This window comes from Phalacrocorax carbo, chromosome 2, assembly GCF_963921805.1.
Source record: "Phalacrocorax carbo chromosome 2, bPhaCar2.1, whole genome shotgun sequence".
Lineage (NCBI taxonomy): Eukaryota > Metazoa > Chordata > Aves > Suliformes > Phalacrocoracidae > Phalacrocorax > Phalacrocorax carbo.
The window spans coordinates 126,246,926-126,266,799 of record NC_087514.1 but is presented as its reverse complement, the minus strand read 5'-3'; the positions used below and the strand labels follow the sequence as shown (position 1 = coordinate 126,266,799).

The 19,874-nt window shown below is 42.3% G+C and overlaps 1 protein-coding gene across 3 annotated transcripts in view; it reads left to right on the top strand.

Moving 5' to 3' along the window:
- The first annotated feature begins 14 nt into the window (after positions 1 to 14).
- The window catches only part of UBE2E2 (ubiquitin conjugating enzyme E2 E2), a 221,201-nt gene continuing 201,341 nt past the window's right edge, over positions 15 to 19,874 (top strand). The window contains exons 1-3 of one of the 3 annotated variants that reach the window (XM_064444277.1): positions 15 to 108; positions 5,765 to 5,953; positions 14,080 to 14,130. In XM_064444277.1, coding sequence (XP_064300347.1) covers positions 5,778 to 5,953; positions 14,080 to 14,130 — 227 coding nt within the window. In that variant the 5' untranslated portion in view covers positions 15 to 108; positions 5,765 to 5,777. Of the gene's footprint in view, positions 109 to 938; positions 1,228 to 5,764; positions 5,954 to 14,079; positions 14,131 to 19,874 lie in introns of those variants that run through there. The other 2 variants (XM_064444279.1, XM_064444278.1) reach the window with 2 other exon arrangements.

The window sequence follows — 19,874 nt, the reverse complement described above, 5'->3', positions numbered from 1 at the left end:
GGTCGAAACTACCAACGATGAACACAGAAGTAGGAGCATCAGGTGCCGGCCCGGGCCCTCTCTCGGCGCTGGGGCAGCTCCCCGTGCCCTCGCACCGCCCCTCGACAGGTAACGCGTCCCTCCCCGACCGGCCGCCGCCGGCAGCCGCCTTCGCTCCGCGGGGGGACCCGGCCTGGCCCCGGCCGCTCCGTCGGGCGGGGAGACGCGGTGGCTTCGCGGAGACAAAGGCCGCGGGGAGGTGCGGGGAGGTGCGGTGCGGCGGGATGGGGCGGGGGACGGCGGGGGACGGCCGAGGGAACAAAGAGGCGGAAAAAGATGAGACGAGCAAAGAAAGTTAATACCGGCCGCCGCCGCCGCCGCCGCCGCCGCCCCCTGCCCCGTCCCGGCCGCCGCCCCCGGGACTTTGGCGGGCAGCGCGGCCGGGCACACGGGGCGGCGTGGGGCCGCGGTCAGCCGGCCGCGGGGGAGAGGAGGGCCGGGTACTCCGACCTCTGTTTATCTGTCTGTCCGTCCGTCCCGCCGACCCCGGCCCGGGGCTGCCCCATCCCCTCACGCCCCCTTCCTCCTCGGCCCCGCTGGCCCCGCCCAGCCCCCGCCCCCCCCCGTGCTTCCCTTTAACGCGCGCTCCCGCCGGCGGCTCTTCCCCCTCCCCCCGCCTCGGCGGCGCGCGGCCTCCTACAGTCCCCGCGGGCGGGCGCGCGCCCGCGCCCCCTCCCCTCCCCCCCCGCCCGCCTGTCACTTTCCCCCTCCTCCCACCGCCCCCTTGCAGAAAGCGCGCGCGCGCGCGCGCCCGCCCATCCCTCCCCTCCCCTCCCCTCCCCTCCCCTCCCCTCCCCTCCCTTGGCGGACCGCGAGCGCTCGGGCTAATTGGCTGGCGGGGGCGCGCGCGCGCGCGGCGCTGTCCGGGCGGGCGGGGGCGCGCGCGCGCGCGGAGGCGGCGGCGGCGGGGGCGCGCGCGCGCGCGCGGCAGCGGCTTTACTTCTCTTCGGGCAGCGGGGGCAGGAGCGGCGGCGGGAGCGGCAGCAGCGGCTGCTCGGGCGAGAGAGAGGCGGTCGCGGAGCGCGGGGCAGCGGGCTCATGACTCAGTGAGCGGCTGCAGCCCCTTTCCAGCCCCGCGCCCGGCCGGACTCGGGGCGACCGCGTCGGATTGTCCCGCAGCCCGTGCCCGGCACCAGCCGGAGAGGGGGAGAGAGAGAGAGAGCGAGAGAGACCTGCGCTCGCCTGCAGGTAGCAGCGGTTCCCCCGTGTCCCCCTCGCCCTGTCCCTCCCGAGGTACACCTCTGCCCCCGCTTAGGTACGCGCCTGCCTCCCCTCCCCCCGCCAGGCTCCCCCCCCCCCCCCATCCCCACTCGCACGGCAGCCTTCCCCCCCCCCCCCCGCCCCGCTTAACTGCGACCCTCGGTCTCTACCTTTATTTCTCCCCGCCCCTCCCCCCTCCGCATCCCCCCGGCGCTGCCTGGTACCCCCTTCCCGCCCCCCCCCCCCCCCCCTTGTCATCCCGGCCGTGTCCTTTCTTAGCAGCAGTCCCGTCCGCCCCCCGCCCCCTCGGCATCTCCGCCGCCTCTCCCCTCTCCCCCGGCTCCATCCATCCTCCGGTCATCTCTCCAGCCTCCATTGCTCCTCAGCACCCCCACACCCCTTAAACAACTCTTCCGTGTCCATTTGTCCTGCTTGCCCCGCTGCGGGCGGGACCAACGGCCACCCCCGCTCCCCCTCTTCCCACCCCCCCCCCGCCGACCCCACTCCGGCTCCCTACGCCCGGGGTCGCCCCGGTGCCGGGGTACCCCCTTGCCCCCCCCGTGACCAAGCCTCGAGCCTCCCGGGGTACCACATCTTCCCTCCCCCCCCCTCATCGTTGGGCGCCCTGTGCTGAAGCCCCTCGGGAGGGGCACTGCCCACCCCCCCACAGCGCCCCAAGGAGCCCAGCAGCCCAACCCCCTCCCTTCCCTCATGTGCCCCCGACGTCTTCCTCTCGCAGTCTCCTCCTCCTCCTCTCCCCGGCTGTCTCCTACTTCTCATCCCGGCCCGGCAGCCGCCTGCCCAGTCGGGGGGTGCGTGTGGCGTTTGGGGGTGCCCATATCCACCCGCCCCCCCCCCCCCCCCCCGCCCCGGTGCCGCACGCCGGCTCTTCCCGACGGGCGGGGGGAGGCGGGGTGGTAGCGTGTGTGCCCACCCGCGGCGGGGCCGTGGGAGCCCGGGGCCGCTGTCCCGTCCCGCCGGATGCCCCTGTCGGAGCCGGACCCTGCCCGCCCCGAAAGCGGGCTCCGGCCGCGTCCCCTACTGCGATGTTTTGGTCCTTTTGCCCTTTACGGTTTTCTAATGAAGATAAAGTAAGGCAGCTGCTGCTGGTGCTGGTGCTGCTTTTCGTGGACCCTGCAGAAATATTCAATTTATCTTGGCTTATAGGAAATATAGACTGCTTCAGAAAGACACCATCACTAGCTCTGCTGCCCTTGGGACCCACCTGCACATTGCTGAGACCTCTCTGTCCCTGACTGCTGGTTTTTTTTATTTTTTGGGGGGTGGTGGTGGTCGGGTTTTTTGTTGTGGTTTTGTTTTGTTTGTTTTTTTAATTTTCCTTTTGAGGAGGGAGGGCAAGGTGCCCGTGGATATATATGACAGAAGCAGGATCTTTCGGACACTTTTCACTTAGAATTGATAGTTGTAGTTACACTTGTAATCTGTGTCTCTGCTGAATCATCTCATGTTAAGGGAGAGACACTGAAGTCCCCTTTCACTTCTTCCTCTGTCCCCTCTGCTCATTTTTCCCAGCACAACAGCAGGGAGGTTAGCAACCCTCGGCTGAATGTAGAATAGCCTGGCAGCCGGGGACCTGGACATTGTGTGTCTTTCCTCTTGTTCCATGTGACAGTGGCAAACACACCCATGGCTGTCCAGGTTCAAGGAGTATCTTGTATTTCTCTGTCTGTGTTCGTGGCAGTGAAATGTTTTCCTAACAGTGTCATCCGCCGTCCGCTTGGTAGGGTTGGTCCGTCCCCATCCCCCCCCCCCCCCCCCCCCCCCCCCATTCTCTTATTTGATCATGTGTGTATTTGTCTTTTAAGTTTGACCACGTTTGAAGTGTCTAACTTTAGGCGCTTTAAAATGCGCTTTTACCATGATATTGAGCATGCCTTAAACTATACAAAATTCCTAAAACTGCAGATATTGTGAGAAGAGGGTATGGAAGGGACTGCCTGGATGTCAGAAGGGGGAACAGAGAGAGGAGGGGAGAGGGAAAAAAAACCCCAAGAAACTAGCCAGACATCAAATGACAGATTTAAGCATTTTCCTGTTGTAAATGCTGGCATTACATGTTACAGTAATTATATGGTCAGGGCTACTGTTACAGTGTTTGTCTGCTGGATAGTAACCTGAACTTATGAAGTGAATACAGTTGTTTTTGGATAATAGTAATATTTATAGCCAAGATTATTCACAGCAGATGTCCTATGCATATAGGCTTTATTAAATATGCTTTTAACTTTCTGGCCTGCAGTGTTAAAGCCTATGCACATTGGGAAGAGAATTTTTCTCATTAAAATTAGATGTATTAAGCAAAGACCAGAACTAAAATCTAGAGTAAATAAACTGTTATTAAAAAAAGATTAGATTGTATTTTAGCTGTATGTAGAAGCAAAGAAAATGGGTACCTACTATCAAAATTGCATTATAGTTATTAAATGCGTATTTTGGCTTGTCAGAATACGACACTTTTGTGTTTTATTACCTCTAAATCTTCTGTTGCTTTTATCTTAAAATCTGACAACCAGGACATAAATATCTAAACATTAACCTGTGCAAATATATGAATCATGTTAAATATAATGTTGTAGCTGTACCGTAGGAAAAATTTTTCTCTAAGAATGAACAATTTTTGTATTTTAACTTCAAGATGCAAACTTTGCATTATTTCAGTTACTTCAAGGAGCAGGCTTGGTGTTGTGTTTTTATATAAAGTTATATATGAAAATATATTTATAAAATCCAAAATGTAGCTTAAGCTGATTAAGGGAAACCCAGTCCCATATCCATCACTTGCTATTGCTTGCTATTTCTGTTAGCATCTGAGCAGTTTGAAGGGATGCTACGCTTCTGGATTTCCTTTCAGCATAGCTTCATAAACTAGACAAAAAAAAGATCTAATTCTTCCTGAAGTTAGTTGGATTGCATCAATAATGCCTGAAAAGGTTAGTTCTTCCACTCCACGGTGTATACTCTTTGATAGAATTAGATCTTGGTAAGGCTTTTCCAGAATAGGGGTAAATTTATTTTCTTACATGCAGCTATAACTAGGACATTTAAGGCCTTTTTAAAAAGCGTCCTTTCCAACATAACCCTGTTGGCATTGATGGTTCTTTACTTTTCCTTTGCTCTCTCTTTCCATAAATATGCGCAGGGAGATGAACTTTGTTTAATCCACTGAATGAGCGTGGTTGAATCTGAGCCTGCAATCTCATTATTCTCCCTTGAGAGAATATTAAAGCATATAATAGTCAAGGTGAATAGTTTTGTTCTTAATTGTGACGGTGTCTGTACATCGGTAAGAGCAAAAGCAAGTCGAAGTTCACAGCAATTTAAAACTCTGTGTATGAAAGAGCAAATTCTTGATTCAGACAGATTCGATCAGAAAACCACCCAGATATATGGGGATTGCGTGGGTGTAAGCAAGTAACGTTTAGGCCTGTGTGCTCTGAAGGTGGTTCTTTTATTAAAATCTCTAGAGGAGGATATATAAAATATGTATATAAACTGCAGGCTTGGAGTTAAAGGAGAGACCTTCTGGGCTTGGGATTTTTTAAAATAAAATTTCTAACAGTCATTGCCACCACATATGCTAATTCAGTAAGAGTTTTTCGTGGACATCTGCCCTTCATTAGAACAGTTTGAGAAGTCACGACAGCTGTAACAGTGGGCTTGTAATTCCTCATCTGTCGGCATATTGTTATACTATTTAAAATGAAGGAAGAAATGGAAATAGCTCACTAGTGAGAAGTGTGCAAATAAAGCATCAACTCGACTTCTGACATATACTGAGATTTCTTGTTGCTCGCATTCTCTGACAGCTTTGTTCCCTCATGTTGCCTGAACAGAATTTGTCAGGAAAAAACTTCCTTATATCCTCTACCAGCATGCTTACCGCCCTAGAAGGGTACCGTTTTAGTAAATACAAACAGTCCTGTGTTAGTGCCTTTTGGTTCTGTGAATGTTTCCATCGAGCGTGCCAAGATGTGGATTTTGTAATGTGGAAACCCACATTATAGACTTGGAACGAGCCCACAGATTTATTTCATCTGGGATAACAGAGAGCCTTAAGATAGTAATAGCTCTCAGTTTTTAACAAACTATGCCAGATTTGAACCGATGGCATAGTGGCGAGACAGCTAACTCATGATATTGCCGAGCGGTTGAAAAATAACATTCACAGTGTTTTAGATTATATATATAATGTGTGTCTTTTATGTAAGTGTATTATACTTGTAGAATTATGTTTCCTGCTTAACTACAATATCCTATGCTTTTCATATATATAAGGGTTTATTATTTATTTGGTATGGGATTTAAAGTGACCAACTCCTGAATTACTATTAAGATGCTTATGGCAAAACTCTTCAGTACTAAGATTACTGAAGTACTGTAACACAAGCATTATGTATTAAGACAAAGACATAAATCTCATATGTTGTTTCCCTAAGGCAGGTAAGAAATACTATTGGCCAGTTTCTTCTGGAAAAGCTAAATTTTGTCTTTTTTTTTTGTTCAGTGCAGCATCTGCCATGTCTACAGAGGGGCAGAGAGTTGATGATAGTCCAAGCACTAGCGGAGGCAGCTCTGATGGAGATCAGCGTGAAGGTGTTCAGCAGGAACAAGAAAGGGAGCAAGTTCAACCCAAGAAAAAAGAGGGCAAAATATCAAGCAAAACAGCTGCTAAACTGTCGACTAGTGCTAAAAGGTACGCTGTTCTTTCTGGCTGTTTGTTTTCCTCTCTCTGTTTTAAGCTGACCATCAGATGTATGTATTGACTCAGTATATTAATTTTCTTATTGTTTTATTATAACATTACTATGTCAGTATAATAGCCTTTTGAGACTGGTCACAATAATGAGACCTGTATACTTTTTTTTCCCTTTCTTTGACAGATTGGCTCCTTCACATGGTTTTAATAGTAGCTTGCATGATAAAAGCTGACATTTTTTTATTGCTAGTAAAACTCAGACAGTTTTGTAGCCTTATAAAATATATCTCTGTATGTGTATGTATGACTGATGTTGAAACTTGTCAGTGTAACTTACAGTTAATTAACCATAAACATTTCAGACAGTTCAGTAACTCAGCATGTTAGGACTACCGTAATACCTATTGCTGTAAAGTACTGCATTTCCTTTTCCCAGATGGTCAGGTCAGAAATACTTGAGTGAACAACAAATGCATGTTGGTTTCATTACTTTAAACTGTGGTCTGTTTTAATACCCATTTCTTTTCCTTCTCTTTTCTGCTTGAGAGGAAAGGTGGGTTCGTAGAATAGCTATTTAAATTATTCTATGCTATCATGTCAATCTCCAGATAACGATTGTCTTGCTTGGACCAGACAGAAGGAATTTACAGCTTAGTGTTGTTCCATTAGTACCCATAGGGGCGTTAGTCTAGGCAACAGGATTCAAATGGGATTATAGTGATTAAAGTTAAAAAACACTTTAAAATAATCTGACAAGTGACCAGATCTGCAGGCTGTCCCGATGCAGAATTCCCAGATCCTGTTTCTTTGCTAATTCAAGGCTGTATAAACTACGAGAAGAACCCTTGGCGTTGTGCTGCTGTGGTAAAGGAGAAACATCAAGGACCTATTGCCAGGATTTATAACATATGCTTGTAGTAGGAATCCGTAAATACCGGTATATAAATATGTGTGTACATCTCTTCAGGATTCAAGTGTTTGTGTTGGCTTAATCTGTCCCATACCTTACATGCTTTTCTGAGCTAACATCTCTTCTGTCCTTGCAGTGAGGTATTGTTATGCTTTTCTTTGGCCCCCGACAACTTCCTTACAGCCAGTCTTTCTCCTTTTTTGTTTCTTTCTTCCCTGGTGAATGCTTTCTGAAGACCCATTCCTACTATGGCACTCTTAAGTGATATGACTAGGTAATCTCCTACGGGATGGCCAGCAAAGCTTCCCCATGTTTCCTTTTATGACTAAAAGGAAAAAAAAAACCCAGCTTTCACTTCAAACCATGATGTTATTCGTGTAGTTAATCCTCACAGCCATTATGGTTTCTGGCCTTCTTTTTCGTCTGCTTCCTGCTATTGTTATTTTTTAAATATTAGGAATACTGGACTAGTCAGGACTTTTAAGGTCATAAAAACCAGTTTTTAACATCTTCAGAAAATAGTCTGTGTGTTCTGAACTTTGTACGATGCCGAGTTCAACGACGCCACAATTCTGACAAGGGCCTGTGGACACTATCCTATTAAAAAATTAATAACGATATGTCAGAAATTGGTCTATTAATCTTAGCTTTGTATCTTCAAAGCTTAGAGCTTTTATCAACATGCATTTCACAGTGATAAAATTACTTAAACCTTTTAAAGTTTAATCATATCTGCTTATGGTTCTGCTGAAACTAATTATGCCAGTTGCTGACATCAGTACGTTTGCCAGTTAGACTCTAAAACCAGTTTCACATGTGTACTGATATTGAAGGAAAGCCTTTGATGATGCATTTTAAAAGCTGAGATGATGTATAAGAGTTCTGTAGATATGTGCACAATAAATAATATCTTTATATTTTTTAAAAAGTATTTTAGGAGTGCTGGTTGTTGTCATAGCACTTTGGAAGGATCACAGCAACGTAGTTTTATAGTAACAAGGTTTTAAAATAGTATTGTAGTATTTTTTCCTTTTAAAAAGAAAAAATTTCCTTTTCCATCTTTTTTTATTTTTTAAATTTTTATTAGTATTCAGTAGCTTGTCACTGTGTTAGAACTGGGATTACATTTCTATAAACATTCTTAATCTGGCCACGTTTTCATATTACAGGTTTTGTTTCTTTGCCTTTTAATTAAAATCAGTAATGCCTCAAGAAAGGAAAATAAAAAATTGAAGCAGAGGATAAAAAGGAAGAGAGTAACATGAAGGAAGGAAAAATGACATAGTCCTCGATACGTGATGAGTATTACAGGAACTGTCTGTATAAAATATCTTCATAGTAATATTATTATTTTTGTTCATTAGAAATGACAGTGCAAGAATAAGGCTATACTCCTTCAACAGAAATGTTCCTCTTGACGAGGTTAAAAAAGTGATCTTTTAAAAATGGAAATAAATTGAAGTAATTCAGCTGTCCTAGTGAAAAAAGACTGAATATATGCTTAGCAACTTTTTCCTTTTCTAGCTTTTGACTTCCGTGGGTTTGCATGGCATTACTGTAAAGTCACAATAATCTTCACTTAAGTGTTTCACCATGCAATTCCCTCTAATAGCTCCATTATAGTTACAGGAGTCAACTCTGCTAAAATCAGTAAAAACCCCAAACAACAGAATGCGCTGCAGTTGTGACTTCGGTCAAGATTCCTTAATTCCTGTTTAAAGCAGAGAACACCAGCAAGTTAACACAGTGCTGGAGCTAAAGTCACAGACTACAGTCTTGATTCTAACCTGAGTTTGGAAGTCACATTTTCTCACTTGAAAAGCTTTTTCATGCATATGGAATCGTAGTCACAGTATTTTTGGATTACGTTATGATACCTACTGTATATCTTGGATTAGAATGAAGATTTGTGCATCTGTATTTGCAATACTTCTGGCTTTTATTTGTATGTTTATCTAGTCAGTTAGATTCAAAGATTTCCAGTAGCATTAGGTTTTATGTAAATCAAGACTTAGCAGTGTGCTGACTTTTGCTTGTGTAAAAGTAAACTGCTACCGTGTCTTATGTGTGAGTAACTCCTGCAGCTTACTGCTTTCCAAAATGATCTGATTATGGAGGCTATATGAAACCACTTGACTTCGTATTTGAGTAAAATTTTTGTTTTTAAGAGACAGAGTTTCTTCATTTAGCATTTCTATAGATGGCATCAAGAAGGCAGAATGCCATCACATGCCGTCCTTCCCTGCTAATACTTTTAGGACTAGCTGCTATACAGGTGTAATAGCTTACAGCGTATGTCATACAGTGTACCGGTCCTTCAATTTTTCTCACCCAGAGGGCATCACCTTAAATAGCAACCTTTCTTACCTAACATGTCAAGATTGAGAAACTCGCTGCATATCACAATTACAGTTCAGACATGGAATTGAATTGCTGTCCTTGAAAACAGCAGGCATCTTGTTACCTCTTAAGTAGCACATCTTAGCACGACCTTTGGATTGAGAGAAGTGTAACCGTTCTTGGCTGACATAGTAGCTCAACAAATAGATGTATTGTTTTGCTCGACTCCTGAAGTTGATAGTTGAAAATCTGTCAACCTTTGTGCCCAGTCCTGCATTGTATTTTTTTATAAATATCTGTGCGTACAATGAATTGTAAACTTTAAGGCTTCAGCTGTAATCTTTCCTTTTCTTTATTGAAAGAAGTCACAATCTCAAGGAGTAGCAAATAGGTAATGGATTAAATTTGTTTGAAATTCAACAACAACAAAAAAAGAGCTCCCCCCCCATTTTTTTTTGTTAGAGAAGTTTATCACAGCACTCTTTTCAAGGAATTTGGGAATGATATTTAGCACATTGAATATGACGGCAAAGTATGGAATGCTTTTTCTTATAAAAGATATCCTTCTCATTTATTTTGCATCTAGTATGGAGGCGAGAATATTTCTTTTCCTCCATGATGAATCTAACCATCTTTAGATCAATTTCCTGCTCAGTCACAGGTTGTGTAAGATTGAAATACATACCAGTGATTGCAGTTCTTAGTCTTTTCTAAATAGCATATTCTTTAGTATGGAGTATTGGTTCACCAGGCTTTTATGGGTAAAGAGGTATGATGTATTTTAGAAAAGTAGGTGTGGTAAAAATAGCTCATTGTCATATAGTCCTTTATTTTGCTTATTTTCCTATTAATTATATAGGGAAATCCTCTGACATGTTTGGTTCTCTCTTAGCTTTTGAGAACTTTAACTGTTTCATGAAGGAAACAACACACAATCCCCCGGGCTTGGAACAGTAGTAAATACGTGTCTGTGAGAATTAATAATATTTGAAATCCACAGTGTACTTTCACGCTTCTGAATTTAGGGGCAGATTAACCTTTGCACTATTACTGGAAGGCAACTATGTTTGTTCTTTTCTGTTAGTAAAATGGAGGGGAAAAATATTTCTCTGTGTGAGTTTATATATATATGTGAGAGAGGGGGGTCAAATGACTTCTTTAAGACCAAACAAAGAGTATCAGATCTGACACTGCAAATTAAATGTCTTATGTGTACAGCCGAGGGCTTTGATTACTAGCAAGGGCTTATCCCCCTGCCATCACCCCACTCCCCAATATATAGTAAACCAGTATGTCATTAGTTTAAATATAAACTGGATATATATAAAAAATATGATTTTAATTTAGAGTCCTTTTTCCTCTCTGACATAGCAAAACATAACTGTACTGAGGCAGAAAATCCAAAGAAAGAGATGCCAGAAAGGACCCTGCAAAAAACATTTTATTGCCAGAGGCCACATATTCTCGCGGTGAACCCTCTGTGGTCAGTGAAGGAAATGAGGCACATCCTCTCCTATGTCAGATTCTGAGGGCAACTCAATGGATATATGAAACAAGTGCCAGAGCAGTGGAATAACTCATGCAGACAAAGGCCAGCTTGCACATTGGAGGTCTCTATCAGTGCAAGGCTCTCTGGGATGTTGTCTGATGATTTAATTGTAACTTTGAATGCTGTGACATGTGAACAAGCTATTGCATGTCAGCTGCTCCACAGAAACCATTTATGAATGTGCTCTCAGCATGAATGCAAGGTGAACTAAGGTTGCAACAAAAGAGGTGTAAGGTGTATATATTAACTTTAGTTTGGGATGCCACACAGTAGGAGAATAGACACGGACAACTTGCTGAGGAGCAATTAGTGGACGGTATCATATTAATATGTTGTGTCTTGTTTGTGTAAAAATAATTATGAACGTAACATACCTTATCTTAGATGCTTGCAAGAGCAATTAGGACTTTTGAACATAAACAGAAACTACTATCTGATCAATTTTTATCGCTTGAAGCAGAAAGGTATTTTGTTCTTGTTTGCTCACTCACAGAAAAAGTTTGAAAAAGGACCATTTTAGTGCTCTTGGCATTAGAAGTTAGAAATTTTGGGTTGGACTAGAACAAAGGGAGAAAAGGAGAGAGCTCTGCACCCTTTTGTTTTCAGAGTGGAAGGGATGTGGGTTAGGATTTAGGAGGAAGAATATAAGGTTTTTGATCTAGCACTTAAGCTGCACTTGTCAATCCATTCTTGATGTGTCTCAGACTCATTGTAATGCAATAAAATATTGACTGCTCTTACTGCTAGATGTAAAGCAAAGGAATAATCCCTGACTCTACTTTCCAAAAGGCAGAAAAAGCAAAACAACCCATAAAACGTGAAATTGAAGATTCCATGCTACCTAGATTTTCCATGATTTGAATTTGTGATAGTATAAATTTCAAAAACACGGTAGAAATTTGTCATATACAGAAGAAATATTTTAAGTATTTCCTACGCTGGTAAGATCTCCCTTCTAAAAGGTGTTAACTGTTAGGATTGTTTAAATGGAGTAACTTCTTAAAAGCAACATTTCCTGTGCTTAGACTTCACTAATCAAATTTTCCCTTTTAAAAAATGTGGTGGATTTTCAGTGTTACTACAGTGACTTGCTGTAAATATTGATTAACCAGCCTGTGACTCTGTTTTGACAAGAAAGGAATGATATTTATTGGGGAAATTCTATGAACTGGAGACGTAAATATTTCAGTGAGTAGAAAAAACAAACAAACATGAAATTTCTTCCCCTCTGCAGGAGTAACTGTTGTGTGTGTATGTGGGGTTGGGGTGCACAGAGGTTAGAAGAAAAGCAAAGCAACTGAAAGAGTGTTTTTCTTTTCAATTATATTGTCTGGTCTAATAAATGATTATTACATCTACCTACGTGCCCACATATGTCCTAATTATTTTGGAATGTGAATGATAAAGCATTGGAGTTTCTGGTTCAGGCCAGTTCCTCTGCTGCTTTTGGTTCATTTATTCGTTAGAGCCATAAAATCAACTCATAGTGGCATAAGGGGAATTTTGATAGTGGCTGTGAGACTCCTTAGCATGTAAGACTATGTTTGGATCTTTATACGGAGAATTAAACTGCTCATTTTTATGTTATATCTGCCAATATACCTGAATGTTTATTTTGATAAACCATTTTCTTTGCCTATATTTATGTGCAGAATGGGTGGTAGTCGTTTTTAACAAGACACATGTGTACTTCAGGTCAGGCCTGAACTTTTGAGTTGTGGGTTGAGTGTGTATCTCGGGAATTTGAGTGGTACTATTGTGCAGGTTTTCTCTCTTAGTGCAGGGAATAACAGGAATAGCAATCTGGTCCTGTGCATGAAATCCCATGAAGGAGAAGGGAAGAAGAAAATACTGAGGGTGCATTGAATTGTTTTTCTTTTCCTTCCTCCTTCTAAATGTTCATGTTTTTTCACTGAGGTAGCCTATAAAGAAGCCTTGGGCGTAGTTCATAGGGAAGGTGGCCATCACAGTCCTGCTTATGGCATCATACTCTGGCAAGTCTTTGGGAACTGTAAACTCCTACAAGTTCCTTTGGGAACTCTGTAAACTCTTACTCTGCATGTTTAAGTTTCTTCAGAGGGGGATATACTGGCGCTCATGCAGGCGCTGGTGTAACGGAAAAGAGCCTCTGTTGCCAGATGTAGCGGAGATCTGAAATTCAAGGACTTGGCATGGGAGCGTCAGCCTGGGAGTATCTGGAACTCCTTAACAACAAAGTTGCTGTGCCTGGAGGAAGACCTCCAGCAGGTGCCCATAATGAGTGCAGCACTGCTAGGATCTGTACTAGACCTGGCCTGCCACATCTTTATCAGTGACCTGGTGTATGTGGCAGAGCGCACTCTCAATTTTGTAGGTGACAACAAGTTGAGGGGGAGCAGCTGGTACACGCAGGGGCAGGGCTACTGCTCAGAGCGACCTCGGCAGGCTGCAAGAGAGGGTTGACAGGGAACTCATAAAATTCAACGAGGACAAATGTAACATCATGCATGTGGGAAGGGCTAACCCCTTGTAATGATACAGGCTGGGGAGCAGCTCTGCCGAGAAGGACGTGGGGGCCCTGGCAGACAGCAAGCCCAACGTGAGGCAGCAACAAAGGCTGGCTGCCTCCTGGGCTGTATTAACAGGAGCATAGTCGGTAGGTAAAGTGATTTATCTTCCTTTACTCAGCTCTCATTAGACTGCATCTGGAACAATGTGTACCCAGTTTTGGGCCTCCCAGTAAAAGGAAAGCACACACTAGAGCAAGACGAGCGGCAGGTCCCCAGCTTGGCCATGGAGCTGGAACGCTTCCCTTTGAGGATAGGCTTCAGGGGGACCTGATAGCAGCGCCCCAGTACCTAGGAGGAAGTTATGGAGAAGTCCGGGATGGGTTCTTTCTGGGAGGGTGAGAAACAACTATCCTCTCAAGTTGGGTTTTTTGCCCTGCCAGTACGAGATACATTAAGAAGTTAAATATTCTGGAGAACAAGAGCTATGAGGCATACAGGCAGAGGCGAAATAGGGAGGGAGGGTATATGAGACATTTAGTTGTTGTGTAAGTGAGCAAAGGAGTTGAGAACCCCGACCAGTAGAAAAAGTGGGATTTTCTAGGTGGCTGCTCGTGGCATAACTTGTCCCAGATTAGAGGCTTGTTTTTCAGAAAAGATTTGATTTTTAGCTTAACGTTTTCTTGAGCAGTTTAATGAAAACTTATAGTATCAGCTTTCCATCAGAAATTATAAGAATTGTATTTTATTATTATTGATTGCTGTAGAAGTGTCATGAAGCTGAAAGAAATGTCTTGCAAAAAAGTTCTGACTATATATATTTTTTTTTTCTCTTAAGAATTCAGAAAGAACTTGCAGAAATTACATTAGACCCTCCTCCAAACTGTAGGTAAGTTCACCTGGATTTTATTAATTTGCAATATGGAAATGGAATATATGGAATTATGGAAATTGCACAGGGAACTAGAGTAAATTTGAGCTATTGCTTTGTGCTAATTATTTAGTAATTTTGGAATAAAAGCGGATAGATAATGTTTGCCTACATACAGGGAATTGGTATGATATGCTTCCTGGTAACAAAAGTAATGGTAAAAACTGGTGAACTCTACGATGCATTAATAGATACAGGGTAAAAATCAAAACACCCTTCATTTGAGGTATTAAGTCAGTAGCATTTTGTTTGATTCTGTAAAATGTAATCTTGGTCGCAGTTCCTTTTTCTTGCAAATTGTTAACACACTATGAATATAATGGAGAAGGAAAAGTGTTATAGGCTCAAACTATTATTAATCTTCTCACTGTGTTTCTGGTCATCAATTATGATGTTCAGTGGAAACTTTCTGAAATAGAGTACATCATTGCATTGCATTTCTAATCATGACTTTGTGCTTGTGTTTTGGTTTGGTGGTTTGGGTTTTTTTTGGTTGCTGGTTGGTTGGGGTTTTTTGTTGGTGTGTTTTTTTTGTCGGGTACATTTACTTTCAATGTGTTTAAAATTGGCTTTGAAATGAGTAATGAGGTAGGCCTAGAAACCCTCGCTGCCTTGTGGCCAGGGCGGCATACAGTTGTTTTCAGATGGCTGTCTCTGGCTGCTTATCTGTCAGCTTGACATATGGCCAGTGTTGGAACCGGGCCAGGGCTGCGCAGGGCTGCTTAAAGGAGCCTCTGCCACCACACCTCTTGCCGTGAGAGGTTGGGCTTGGTGCAGAGGAATAGCTTCCATCCACTCCTGCCAACCCATTTCAACTGATGTGGTTAGTAGGATTCATTCTATTAGTGCAGTAAAAAGAAAGATTGATAGAAATGGCTGATTGCATGCAGCTTTTATAATGAATCCCAGTCTGTTTCAGTATCAAATTAACTAAGCAACTGGTTGTAAAAATGACAGTCAGCTTTATTGTTTTGGTCTCTTGACAAAAGTATGTGTGAGAAAATATTCTAACAAGATTTGATGTGGTTGTGCTGGATTTCAAGATATAAGTCAAGTGGATATGTACTAAAGCACTGCGTAGTGAAGTAGCCTTGCAATAATAGTGTTCAAAGAGTATTTCAGTCAATTAGGATGAACAGTTCTTTGCTAGATAAAACATTTTAATAGCTAAGCTGTTCTGTCATACTTACGACTGTGTGTGAGTCTTCAATCACATCAAAGCTGTTTCAAATGGCAGATCTTTACTTAGGTGTTGATGACTGATGCCTATTAGTGGATTGATTTGCTGAGATGAATATAAAACTTCAGTCTGTTGTAGAAGAATGCGTAAGTCTTTGAACTGAGCCTAAAAGGCTTATAGTTTTTACAGCGGTGTTATTTGTTCTAGTTTTCTGAATCCTTCCCTTGGTAACAAAGCAGTTGTTTCAGTATACAAGATACTGTTATTTGATTTTCTTTTGCTAGCGAGTATAAAGTGAGCATTGGCTATCTTAGTGGAAAGCCCTTTTGTGACTTGCAATTAAAAAAAAAAAGTGAACTGGAGCTTTCCTGTTTTTTTTTTTTAATTATTTACACTAATGATAAGATAGCAATAAAGTGCACTGCATGACACTGTTTTGCAAAATTAAAAAAAATTACATTTAACTTTGTGTCTGCTGCTTTAACACAGTTCTTAAGATGCAGAATTATTTCATGTTGTGATCTTGATAGATAACCGTTAGTAACTTTACTATTAGCAAATATGTTTTTATAGTCAATACAGAATCACTTCATTTAGTTTTATGCTCTGTTGACATAGTCTAAACAGTGTTTTCATTTGAACTTCATCTATTTTCTATTATAGTTAAACATTACAAAATAAATACATCAGCTAGACATGATTCTTCAGCATAATGAAGAAAGCCATGCTATGGTACAGTATATCTTACCCTAAAGTATTGATGTGTCCTTTCTTGTTTTTATTGAAATTTAGATCATTATTATAATAAGGTGTTAGATTTTTGTATTAAAAAAAAACATATTTCATGAAGATAAGTTCCTTACAGATGTAGGCTACTTGAAATGGTTGTGATTCCAACTTGCCTTCACTATGTGTCCTATTTTATATATAAAATAAATCATGACTGGACAATAGGAATGGGATAAATCTCAAAACTAAATGTCACAGAAGACGTGAAGGAAAGCTGTATTATTCAGGAATACTCTCTAAGTAGTTATTCAGGAACTTCTGATAGGCAGGATATTGAGCTGAATTGGACCTTGGGGGAAGTATTGCAAGATGTGTTGTAAGACTTCCCCTTAACTACAGCAGGCCAAAGCTTCAGGTTTGTCTCATTCAGGAAAAAACCCAAAATGGAACAGTAACTGTAGTACAGTAGCATCCATTAATGGCATGCTAGGCTACACAGTCGGTACAAGCTCCAAGGGAGTTGCAGTTTCCACTTCTGCAGCAGCTGCAATCTTAACGCTTCCCCTGCCTCGTCCCCACAAAGAGAATAGGCTGTATAATCTTCTTGTTTGTCTGGAAGACAAAAAAAAAAGTCTTGCTCGCACATGTGCCTTGTAATTGGCAGATTATCACTGCTATGACTTGCAGCATCTTTCCAAAACTGTGGAAAGCTGTGGATTTGAGTCCCTAAAAAAATCTGTCATGTTTGGCTTTAAAAGAAGATTTAATGTTATAAGAAATCAGAGTTTCCTGCCTCCCTAGGTATTGTTGTATTTCATATTCTGTAGTTTGCGTTGTGAGCAATGGGAAGAGTCCTCTTGACTCCCCAGACTTTGGATCATCCCTCAGGACTGAGAATGTATAATGTCTCAAGTGTCAAAAAGTCAAGTTGGGGGTTGTGGGAGTTGAGCAGTATAATCGCTGCTATTTTTGGTCGAAGGCATGTTGTAAAAAAGCCTGTTAAGCTTCACATTTAAGAGAAAGAACTGGATGGGTTTTGGTATCTGTTGTCTCCACACTCCCCCCGTCCTCCCGTTCTTTTTTTTTTTTTTTTTTTTTGAGATGAATTTACTGTCAAGGAGAGCCCTGAATGCTAAGCAGGTACCATTCGTATTTTAAATCTGCAGCACTGTGGAGTTTCAGTTTGTCAGGAGACAGTATACCTAAATTGTAGATGTTTGCCACTCTACTCTTTTTTTCTTCCTCATTGAAATACCAAAGCTTGATTGCTAGAAATGTTGCACATATTATACCTCTGAGCAGTGCAGAGTATACCTTTTCTCACGGGTGATAAAAGCGTCATCTTTAAGTATCATTTTCATTTATTGCCTCACTGGGAGAGGGGAATAGTCAGGGATTTTTGTAGCTAAAATAATGTCTTTTCAAACTTTACCTTATTTTGGACTGCATCTTGTCCAAGACAATAGATTTCATAGAATACAACTTCTATTGTCAGCATTGTATACCATTTCCCTTCTCACTGGCAAGAGAACAACATCTCTGTGACAACTTATACCAATTGCTTACATGGGAAAATAATATTTGGAAAGTATTTAATGTATTTTTAGCTTCTTTCAATGTGAACTTAGCAGCTGGAAACAAGGAGAGCCAGCACAAAGCGCATAGCAGCTCTCTGTGGACACCACTTGGAGCAACTGCTCAAAATTTTCCTGTTAAGTCACTGTTGTTCCCTCTCCTCCTCTTTGTGTTTTCTTTTGATGTTCTCTAGCATATTTATCACCATTCTTCTCTTTTCTGTGTATTTACTGCAATTCCTTTTATGTTTATACGTTTTATTTCTCTTTCCCTCTAGCAATATGGGTGATGCTTGAGGCTCAGAAATATGCTTTAAAGGTCTGCGCAGCGTAATGGGCAAATTGACTGGTTCTCATTCCAAAACAATCAATTTAGAACCCTGCATGTAGTCTTTTCTATTAGTTTGGAATCATTACATTAATTCCTTGCTTCTTATACCGTCTGCAAAATTGATAAACAACAAACATATCTGATCCTAGTATTTTGTTTATGAAAACTAATCACACCGCAACACTGAAAACACAGTTCTTTTTGGGGTGCTGTAGAGAAGAGCCAAGTGTAATGGCAAATTATTCAGCTTGGCTTAGGGAGAGAGGTCAGCGTGCCCCATAGATGCTTCCTGCGCTATTAGAGATGCATGTTGAGTTCTTTTGTGCAGAATGCACAGGCTACTTCAGTGAGGTGCTTCCTTGCTCTATAACCAAAGGAGAAATTTTGAGGCAGCGTAGGCACAGAACAGCATGTCTTTATTTGCTGGTTCCTTCGTGGAACTCTGGAAGCGCAGAAGGTGATTGGCATCATACCTCGAGTTTGTCGTACCACTTAAAAGGAGTGTGGGAGTATAGTGGCTCCTCTGGCTAAAGAAAGACCCAGTCATATTTCTTTTGATAGGGATTTCACTGAAGGAGGATCTAGGCACAAAATTCAAGTGGATAAAAAGCCCCAAGATCTAGCAGCTTGTATTTTTTTTTTAAAAGGAACTGTGATCAGTGATTTTGATTGTTTGAGTTAGGGATGTCAGTATGTCAGGCTGTTGCCATAGGCACGTGACTCTGACGCACGTGATGCTAATGTGTGAGCTGGATGAAAACCGGAATAAGGAATGCTTTCTTTGAACGTTTCTCCTCACAAACATTTCCAGCCTCCTTCATATGAATCTGGGCTTTCTTCCTGTTACATTACATTACCCATGGAGTTTACCTTCTGCCTGCATAGGCGTACTTTGATTTGCTGCTAGTTTTCTGTGACCTTCTAGAGAAAATGTGACACAGAAAATGGTATATAACTTTGCTTGGCCGGGCCTCTTAAGAATTTACAGCAAATTGCGTAACTTTTTGATTAAGTTTTGCTTAGAATCAATTGATATTAATGTGCAGAACTGTGTTGTTTTTAAATCTATGATGTATCAACATCCATTTGAGGATAAGAATGAATGTAAAATGTATTTGAGCTTTCATTGCAACTCCTCTATTTTTTTAATTCTGATTCCCTTTCTGCTTCAAAAGCAGCAAGAAACATGTCCCCGAAACATGCTAATGACTGCACTGGGGTTATACTTTGTAATAGCAACTATACTGTATTTTATTACTTGAGTTAGCTTGCCTGTTTTTTATAGCTGGTGGGTTTTTTGAGTGTGTCACCTTGGTACCTTGGATGAAAAGTGTCATGTTACTTTTTTATTGTAATCCTTTAATTCCTTTAGCTATTTTCTTTTAAGACAGTGCAGGACAGTGTCACTTGTGCCTGCACAAGTTTGAAGCACCTCACTGTACTGAACCATCTTTTAAAAATACATGTTCATTTTTACTGTGAAAGTGACTGTAGACCTTTCAATGTCATATTGTTTACAAAGCATCTGTTTTAAAAAATAATGCACAGATGTTTCTTTTCATGGGTCTTCCATGTGTCCAGACGCAGCGTAGTTGGAAGGCCATCCAAAATATAGCTGATATTTCTTTATTGATCTGTTACTTTTGAAAAGGTATGTTTGATATGAAAAATTATTAGACAGCACTGAGCTTTTTTTTTAATTGAATAAACTGAATTGTGACTACCTACTTGGTCCTGTTTCTTCCTGCAGTCGTGGGGTGATTTTAGGATTGATTAGCTGCAGCACTCAAAAGCTTCAGGATATGTTGTGGGCATTGGTGGCTGGAAACCTTAGAAACTTTCATGAAGATGGAGCAGTGTGGAGGGAAGGCAGTAAAGGAAACCTGCC